This window comes from Stegastes partitus, unplaced genomic scaffold (genome assembly GCF_000690725.1).
Source record: "Stegastes partitus isolate 25-593 unplaced genomic scaffold, Stegastes_partitus-1.0.2 Scaffold228, whole genome shotgun sequence".
NCBI classification, from domain to species: domain Eukaryota; kingdom Metazoa; phylum Chordata; class Actinopteri; family Pomacentridae; genus Stegastes; species Stegastes partitus.
In genome coordinates, this window is record NW_007577959.1 from 35899 (window position 1) to 46143 (window position 10245).

The window sequence follows — 10245 nt, forward strand, 5'->3', positions numbered from 1 at the left end:
GATCTTTTGTGTCCCCCTTCTGGTAAAGAGAGTAATTACACTGTTGAGGCCCTTATGACGTCTGCCTTGCCTCGTCTGTTTACGTTTATAGTACGTCCTGCTATTGCCAAGTTTCTTTTTATCTAGAGCATCAAAACGTTGCTTTTTCCTCAATAGACTCCTTCATACTCGTTGCTACTGTAGCCAACTCTGCTGCATCACTACCAGTGCACCAGCATGGGAATGTCGCCAAAAACCTTTGATTTAAAACTCGCATATAATGTATACTGCAGAATACAGAGCCATTTCCATTTGGCTTACTCAGCATTGTGTGAACTTGTTTAGCTTGAATGTAACAGACTTTCATTGACATGTAAAAGTCCTGCACTCAAGCTTTAAAGCTGTAGCATGATGAATATTCATGGACACGACATAAACCACAATCTGCAATAACTTTTTTTTACAGAAAAGTGTCAAAATTCACTTTTCCTAGTAACCTTTAAGCCTGCTAAGTTCGATCCATCTCTCACATTACCTTTCTGTGTTCAAACATATTTTAAAAGTGCCAGACAACCTGACAGCTACCACCGCTGCAACATTCTTTCTATGGAGGTATGAGCTTGGTCAGAAAAAAATGGCAAACTTGTCAGATGCAATCATGTTCCAATGCTTAACAGCAGCACTGCCTCACAGCTTTTATTACTGTACACAGGAAGCTGGTGAACAGCTCTTACAGAAAACTATAAACTCAGTCTTATGAGCTCATTCAACTTAGCTGTTAATTTAATCATCAACTGGTTATCACATCACGTCTTTTTGAAATGGATCTTAATGCTTTGTTATGTCCTTCATAATTATTGTACAGTACCCGATCACTGTAAATAGACAGAAAACAGGCAATCTGACCCACCCTAGCACTGTTCATTAGACACACTACTATCAGTTGTAGTCTTTATCATGAACAACTTTGACTTGGTTTGTGAAGCTAAAAATTCCCCAGTTTAATCCTGACAACGTCATGGCCACAGGCTTGAGATTAGCACCTCCTGAGAAACTCACCCACTGCCACACACATCTAAGTCTCTGCATGTGAATGTTCATACTTTACTAGAAACGTCAATATTTTCCACATACATGCATGCTATAGAGGATTTAACCAATAGGGCATGTGTAATGTTTCTGCACGTGTGGTTCAAATTCTTTACATGCTGTTACTCTTGAAAATTCAGTAAGATAAAAGAATGACCACTGACCTTCATAACAAAAACTGTAACTGTAAATGTTCAACCAATTACTAATCTAAGGCTCTGAACACAAACTTTCATGTTACCTTTTTATTTTAAGTTTGGAGCAGTGAAATCTAGCTGTAGACAAACTTTACAATATTATCAACCTTTAATTTGGCCAGCTTGTTAGCAAACAGCTTCTTATTTGCACAACCAGCTGTTAATAACATTAGCTTTCCTTTGGTATCATGTTTATGTCCACCTGGCCAACATTCACTCTGCTTTAGTTACAGTTTGCTCTTCACCATCTCCTGACGGCATTTTATGTTTTTTTTAGCAGCTAAATACTCAGTTGTCTGTCTGCTGAGTAGGTGGTGTACAGTGACAGTGTTAGAGTGACCCAAAACAGGAAATATGTAGGTTTCATAATCAAAACAATAGCTGAAAGACACTAAATTAGCCACAGAAAACAGCAGTCTGGTGGCATTAGATCTATTGTTAATATTCTATAAACACACTGATCATAGGAGCTTTTTGCTGTGGTCAGTGTGGTGCCATCCATTTATCCTCTTTTCCTTTAGATAGTCAAAGACAGATCACAATCATCCATTTCAGAGATTAGTCACAAACTAATTATTTTTTAGAACGAGTGAATTGAAATACACTATACAATCTTCAGGCACCAGACAGTTGAACAACACACTCTTCTGGTTAACTTGCACTAGACAGCAACATCAGCAAGTCTGATGATATTCTATATCCTTCTTAATGTGACCAAATCCTATGAAAAGCCCAAAACCAATAATGAATTGATTTTACAAACAGCTATTGCCTGCAGCAGAGTCCAGAGAGGCCTAATTGTTCTGTGCCATAGAGCTCCACTATTAGACAGAAACTATTCAGATCAGTGAGCAGCTAGATGACCTGTTGCTTCATTACCATGAATGTGCAATTTACTTAAGACATTTTAGAATTCTGGTATAAAATATAAACAAATAGCAGCTGAAAATGGCTCCCAACTACTGCACTGCTTATTCTTGTTTAAGTAGCTTTGCATTTCGACAATACTACTTATGCCAAACTCACACCACAGGAGTGTTAAAATCCTAAAGACGATGAGACTGTGGAGCAACAACCTGCTGTAACGTTAGTGATATTTTGTTGTGAGAGAAAAACTAAAGCACAAGGCTGAATGGGTCTGGATGGGAAAGTGGTGGGGAAGAAATGATCAACATGGAGACGAGAATCAGTCTTTCTAGCTGTAGCTAACATTAGCCTCAAGAGCTACAGCCATGACACACTGTAATCATTCCTATCCACTGTTTACTCGTAAACACTACATTTTTAAAATAGATTTTTGTTAGGGTGAAATGTGGGTAACTCAGCCAAAACCCCCTGCAGCCTGAGCTTAGCATTCACTACTATTTTGTCTCAGCTCAGTGACATTTAACTCGGTCAATTACAGCCTCTAAAGTCGTTGTAAATAATAAATTAACCTCTTGTCAATCAACCAGCATGAGGGAACAGAAACACTTGCAGCAGTCCTACCCGTCTTCCTGTCGAACAGGGACGAAGCTCTCGGCATGGATGACGCACTGTCCTGAGGGCAGAACTGCAGACTGTTGGAGCTTTTGGGTGTCTCTCCTCTCTGAGATGCCCTGCAGCAGACGCAGCTCGCCGAAGTTTCCTGCGACGGCCTCCGGTGACCTCAGGCTGTTCCGGCCCTGATGGCCTTGTGCCGACGTCTGAGACATCTCTATCTCCAGGTTGCTTTTGTTTTCCAGATACATGGTGAGGCTGCTGCAGGGGGAAGGAGGGAGAGTTGTAAGGACAGTCTGGGACTTTGAAATCACTTATTACATTCATGACTACTGGAAAGTATTGTAGTATTGTTTATGGTCTTGTTAGCTGTTTCTACTCACCACCAAACCATGAGTCAAGTTTCAACGAGTCAACGAGCTATTAACTATGGCTGTGTGGCACTTTTTTTTTGCTTTTTCATCAGAAACAGCTGCATTATGACAGCCATGAATGTCAGCCAAAAAGCAAAGCAGTGGGCCAGAATACCAAAACAATGAGCTAAAAGAGGCTAAAGGCTCCATGGAGAAACTGCAGGGTCACATGGCACATTCCTCTGATTTCATCACTACGTAGGAACTTCTTTACATGACATACTTTGAAAATATTTAAAACTTTATGGCATCTTTGGGGGTTGTGTCCACGAAAGTGTATTTATATTTTTTTGGTAGCACTGCGATCATAATCATGCTAAAAACCGCATAACGAGGTGCTGGTCTTCTATTTTTCTTGTCACATTCTTCTTGCATAACTGCTAAACCATGAAGGACAAGTTGGTAGTACCGGTCTCCGATTATCAACATCTGGACCATATAACAACAAAAGAATCATTGGATTTGGAGCTTGTGTGCAGCTTTGCTGGAAAAAAATACTAAAACTAAGCTCAGAATTGTGATATTTCTTCATAATTCCCTTAATTGTACATTTTTCATTTTAAAAAAATTGCCAAATATAAACCATTTGTGCCAGCTTCTGTTAAAAAAAAAAAAAAAGGAAAAATCTGCACTCTTTGGTTCAACCGATAAGCCAGGAGTGACTCAGTTACAACCAACAGTCATGTGACAGACTCAGACTACATTACTGGACTGCAGGCTGCGTTCGCACAGAGCAGAGAGAAGACCTGTATGGAAACTAACTAGAGAGACTTCGAGCAAAATAATATATTCTAGATAATTAAATACAGTATGGCTCACAAACTATAAACAGAGGAGCAAGATATCAGCAAGTTGTTAGAAGATACATTAAGCACGGTGAAATATCTTTCGAAAGTTGATGTGCAGAGTAGAGTGAAAAGTGTCTCATTTGTAAAGGTTGGTAGTTTTCATCAGTATTGGTAACACCCATGAAAATGTTATACATGTTGATGCCAGGTCTTTTTAACTTTCTGTAAAACAAATAATCAAAGAATTTTAACTTTACTGTTTTTTATGATTTATGGTAATAAAACTGTGTTATGTGCCACAAAAGACATTTCTAAGTTCTCTACTCTTGCTCCCTTTCCTTGGAGGTTTAGAACTTCAGACTTCATAAAAAATTAGCCCCTAGTAAGTAAAAATGTCACAGGAGCAAAAAATAACCAGAAGCTGCTTGTGGTTCAGACAATTAGAATGAAAAATAATGCTTGGAGGAACATTTTGGTCACTACTGGTCAGTCATGCAGGCACCAGTCAGCTGAGGCAGTCAGTTGATCGGTGCTCACAATTACTTCCGTAGATATTCTGTATCATAGCAACTAAAGCATCTCTGCAGGCAGTCTCAAGCACTTCCAGCTGGTAAAAAAAAAATGCTTTAGTGGACACAACCTTTTGAAGGTATAGCAGTTAAATTAAATTTTGTGGAGTCTATTTACTTAATCTATTTTACCTCATATTTCTTTACAAATAGCTCTCCCTACTTCACCTACACCAAAAGAGTTTTATCATTTGTCTCATCAACCGATTGCAATCTTGCAATAAGTGATGCATCACACTTCAATACAGAGTGTTGACTTTGTGAGGAGCAGAAGTCATTTGCCTCTAACTATCCCTGGAGGGAAAAAAACAACAACAATGAGCTCTGTTGTACAGAAGAGATCAACCATCTCTTACCACAGGACACACAGTGGAACAATGCATGGCAGCGCTGCAGTATATTGTATATGTAAGTTATCAGATCTGATTCACTTTTAATGCCATTCCACCTTAGTCGTGCTCCAGTAACACATAGCGACATCGACCTGCTTCATACCAGCTGAGCGATTCACAGCACCCATAAAGCACAACATGAGGTCAGCAGATGAACTCAGTTACAGCAGACATGTGGCCCTCGTCAACACAAAGGCTGCATGAATTCCATGGGATTAGTGCTCACATAAAAAGCTCTCTGCGATAATACTTCTTTGAGGAGTAAGACTACAGGTCTGTCCAAAGGTGGCACGGGGTCAAAGAAATGAGCCATCAAATAGCAACACTTCCAGGAGAATAAAGACATCACTCTGAAGGACCCTTTTCCACATAACACTCAGTCATTTCCTTTGCTAATAAAAAAAAAAAAAAAAGATCTTATTTTTAAGTTTAAAGTTGTACCATCTATTGCACATTAACACATTTTTTGATGTTGACACAGAAATCAACTCCATAGCAATTCAATTTTCCACCCTCACTCACAGCAATTACAAATTCAAGACTAAAACAAAATTGCACTTAAGTGAGATTGATGACCCCGAACATAATGCACAAAGCAAAGGGAAGGGTTATATGCATTCACTAATTTTCAGTATTTTCAGTTCAGTGTTTAAGCATTGCAATATAAAACATAGTTTTTCATCCATTCAACAGAAGTTCATTTACAAATGAGTGGAATGAATGAAGGGATTTTCTTGTAGTATTAGCACATAATGCTTAAAGCCGTAAAACAAAGACCTCTATTGTAATACACTTCAGTAACCAAAGCAAATATAGACCATGAATTCAGACTTGTATTTTGGTGAGACTGACTGAAGGACGTTAAACTTACCGAGACAAATGACAACAGAAGACAGATGATGATGATGAAGACAAGGACAGATGACAGCAGTGGTGATGTAATGGTGAACGATGAAACCCCAACGACAAAATCACAAGGGATTGTCACTAATAATCCACTAAGTAAGATGAATTTGAAGTTCTTACAGATGCTGGGACGGTTTCTGTTTGTTGTTGTATTTGAGCACAGTGACGTGGTTGAAGACGAGAGAGGCCGAGGTGTTGCTTCTCCTCTCCTGTGCTCTCCCCAGTGAAGGAGGGAGATGTTCGTGAGCCGTGTGGAGGGACTGAGGAGGGAGGATGGAGGTGGGGGATGGAGGAGTGGCACAGTTAGCTTTCCACTAATGGCAGCTTAACAGAAAACTTTCCCATTCACTTTTTTCCCCCTTTACAACCAAACTCCTAACGACTATTAGCCACCTCCCCCATCATCATCAACGACTATGCTCCAAATCAACCACTGAGAGAAACACTTGAAGACAGATTATTGAACTAAATAAACACAACATCCCACTAAGAAACAGACCCAATTACAGTGTTTTAACTCTCATACAACTCTGAATATCTCATGTTAAATAAGGACCACTTTTTCCCTAACCACATATACAACAAAAAAATCTAAGTTTCGAAACTTCACAACTCCATCTAGTGTGTTAAAGAGTTTGAACTGCAATTTCTCTACAGTGCAGCTATGTCAAGAATAGATGTACCCTAAATTATTCTTACATATTTGCATTACCAAAACAACTATAAAACTCCAAAAATGCAGAATATACAAAAAATTAAATAACTAATTGATCAGTCTGAAAGTAGGCTATTGTTAGCTTGAGAAAATCTGGGCTAAATGACAGCGAAACTTAGCCCACCTTCAGATCAATCAATTAATTATTAATCATTTCATACCCATACGCCATCATTTTTAAAAACAAAACAGATGTGCTACTACAGACATGATAACAACGAAGATCACTTGTAGCCCAACCATTTTATTTCATAATTACATTTATTTACCAAACAAAAAATTTATGTAAGATGTCCAACTGAAAAAAAAGAAAGTATACTGCACTTGTGCAGGACTTTATATTGCAGTAAAAATGAGCCGACAGTGAGTTTAAAGTGTGACAGGAGCAAAGGAAACTAGAAACTGCTTCAGGTTCAGAGAGTTACACATACAGGCATTAAAATCGCACTGAAACAACAACTAGGTGTGATCTACCTCCTCTAACTATTTCTGAACCAACTTCAACCCAATTTTAGCGACAATGACTATGTACCATTTTGAGGTCCATTTAATGGAGAATTGCTCCGAGGGATTTGCCCAGAATCGAAGTAAAACTGGTGATTTTCAAATATCAATTCTTCCTGATTATTTACAATACTGTTATTTTGAGCCATGATAATGAACTACCAGCATTTAGTTTTTTTCTGAGGGAGAGCTGTCATATCTGTAAACCCCTGAATCTAACTCACTATAACAGCGTGAGTCAACTCCATAGAGTTAAAGTGTAGAAAGGTCAGACAGGTCAGAGTAAGAGAGGGCTCAAGCAAAACTTAAACACTTAAGGCTTCTGGTTCAAAAAGGAATACTACCTTTTCAATATATCACAACCATTTATTACTATTTTACATAATGCTTAAAATAATCACAGGCAGAGTGATTATCCTCCATAAAGCACAGGCATGTAGCTCATTTAAAGGCTTTTTCTTTCATGGATCAATCAAAACGTTTCGTATTTCTTGACAAAACTGTAAATATGGTGGCTTTGTTCCTGAAACCAAAAACACTTGAGAATGTTCATTATTAGTTATGGAAATAATTTTGAGTATTGGTGCAAATGCTAATTCAAAGCAAGGAGGGGTGTGAGTTTGCTTGTGGGAGAGGTGACAGGGAACCTGGTAAAGCCAGACTTAGTAAGAAAAAGGTCACAGGGTCAGAAGTTTAGGCAGCAAAAAAAAACGGCTAATTATATCCACTGTCAAAGAAAGTATCTTTGGTCCTTTTGGTTACTGATTAGATTAACACCTAATCGTAATCAGCTTAGAAAGTTAAGGTTCAAACCCAAAACCTGGAGGCCAAAAAGAGTGAGAGTAAACCTGATCCAGACTGACCTGTATTTATGTTGATGCTTCAGCACCAAGAGGTTTTTTATTTTACAGAAAAGCAGCTGAGGACACTATGGAACCCGCAGGGTTCACAGCTAGAATTGTTGGATTTGCGGTACCTCACAACACTTTAGAGTTCCCCCACAAAATGCTTTATGTTCCTCCTGATCCATGAGAACAGTTGCTTTACTGGTCCAATCCAGTTATAAAACACTGCCTGTTTAGGGAAACACTCTGATGGTGAAGCTGTCGGTGGAAAAGGGTTATTGCTGCAACTTCAGCTGCTGCTGTGGTTCAGTCTCTGGTGCTATTGATATGTGCGGCTGTTACTATTAGAACCTGCAGTGCTTATGTGACAATCCAATTCAATTCAATTCAATTCTATTTGTATAGAGTGGTTTACAACATGTCATCTCACAGCACTTAACATGTTGAGGTGAAGAACTTACGAATTTAAACAGAGAACCCAACGATCCAAAGTTGCCTTTGTACGCCCTCTGAGCAAGCAGTCAGCAACGGTGGGAAGGAACCAATAAAAAACCCAATGACACACAGGTTTATTTGTTTATCGAAGAGTTAAGGAATGTAGTACACATTTAGCTGGCAAAAAACCATAGCATCACAGCCATAACACAGCCAGGCAGGGAAGATGCAGCTGTGTATTTAACAGAAAGCTGAATTTTCTCTGAGATCAGCTTTTTAAAATGAATAATGAGGAATAAATCATAGTTTCACATAATTTCTGCTTTCTGCACTATCTGTGGAGTGTTTTCTTTAACTGTGTTATAACTGGACTGGAGCAACACAACAAGCGTTCATGTGGACCAGGAGGAATGTAAAGCATTTTGCTTGGGAACGCTAACGTTACTGCGAGTAGCAAGCAAAAGTAGCTCTGCAGAGGAATTAGGTACAGACTAAAAAAAAAACAAAAAGAATAATTGTCTTGTTTGATTTTTCTTTGAGCCTCATTCAGTTGTTTTTTCTGAACAACTAACTGTGATTTTGAATATGAAATTTAGGGATTTGAAGAGCGCTACGACAAAATCAGGGAATGTAGCTTTAATCTCTTAACACACTTGCCTTTGACCCAACACAACGGCGCAGATTAGGATTTAAACATCCTGCCATCCGTGAGCAAAAGCCAGTGAACCAGACTAACAGGACCTAAGTAATTAGAAACTCCCTCTACTAAAAACCACCCCCCAATGAAAATAATCTATGCAGCAAACTAAACAAAATCAGTGACAGGACTATATTTCCAAAAACTCTCCTCCCCAAAATCTTATAAATCCTAAGAATTCACAGTATGTGGAATTCTGGCATCTGCCTTCTTGATTCTCAGAAATCAGTGAGGACAATGCTTTCCATTAAGCGACTGGAGTCACCTGGTCTGTACTCAGGGTTTGCCTGTGACATCAGGGGATGAAAAAGATGTCCAGGGGGGCAGACTGCACACTGGTCTTGTGCGCTGATGTGAGATATAGTAGTGAGAATAAAGAAATCACATGGACAACAAGGAAAGAGAGTAGTGTAGGCCGGGGGAGTTCAATGACGTTAACTTGTCTCATTGCAGACTCCAGGAGTTGTGGATGAATAAGTTATTCATTAGTGGGTGTTGGCAATTTCAAACATACACAAGCTGAACAATTCATACTAACAAAGTCATGTGACGCAGGGTGACACAGGGTAGCAGTCATCCTCAGACGTGATTGTCCATTTGTAATTTGGAAAAAGGGGCTTAATGTGAATGAATTGTAGTGGCTGTCTGGAGCCTTCAGTTCAAAAATATCTTAAGTTTTACAGGGTGTAATATCTGATAACATGAGGTTTGTTTGATGATGCATTTCACATACTTTCACTGGGGAACAAAGCCTGATTTAAATCTCATACTTTTTCTTTTTAGTTTGAATACAGCTACCATGTTGCATACAGTGCAATATGAATACAATTGGGACACACTACTTCATCATGATATTGTGCCGCTTTCAGTGCCTCAATCATATATCTGTCTGCAGCGTGAAATCATCTGTCTGTGTGCTGTTGATGGCTCACGCTTTTTTATATCTGCTCAAGACAATGTCCTGAACATTGTCATTTATCAATTTCATTATAAAAGATGTTTACCGTACAGTGATTACACGGTTTCAACATGGCACAGTGGTCCTCCATTTAGTAACTTGTTACAGACAGCAGAAGCTACAGTATGTGAAGAATTCAAAGTATGGGAACTTCAAACATGAATTCTTTAAACCCACATGATTATGAGCCAATATCATCATATACAGTTTGCAAATTTAACACTTTGGAAATTGAATATGCTTCATTATTCCACTGTTACTGGTATGGTCCTTTTATAG

At 38.8% G+C, this 10245-nt stretch overlaps 1 protein-coding gene across 1 annotated transcript in view; it reads right to left on the bottom strand.

The window, feature by feature from the left end:
• Positions 1 to 5814, bottom strand: part of oca2 (oculocutaneous albinism II) — a gene marked incomplete at its 3' end in the record, with an annotated part of 41491 nt that extends 35677 nt beyond the window's left edge. The window contains exons 1-2 of the mRNA XM_008281307.1: positions 5778 to 5814; positions 2754 to 3005 (exon numbers count right to left, since the gene is read on the bottom strand). Coding sequence (XP_008279529.1) covers positions 2754 to 2995 — 242 coding nt within the window. The remainder of the gene's footprint in view (positions 1 to 2753; positions 3006 to 5777) is intronic.
• Positions 5815 to 10245: the final 4431 nt, after the last annotated feature.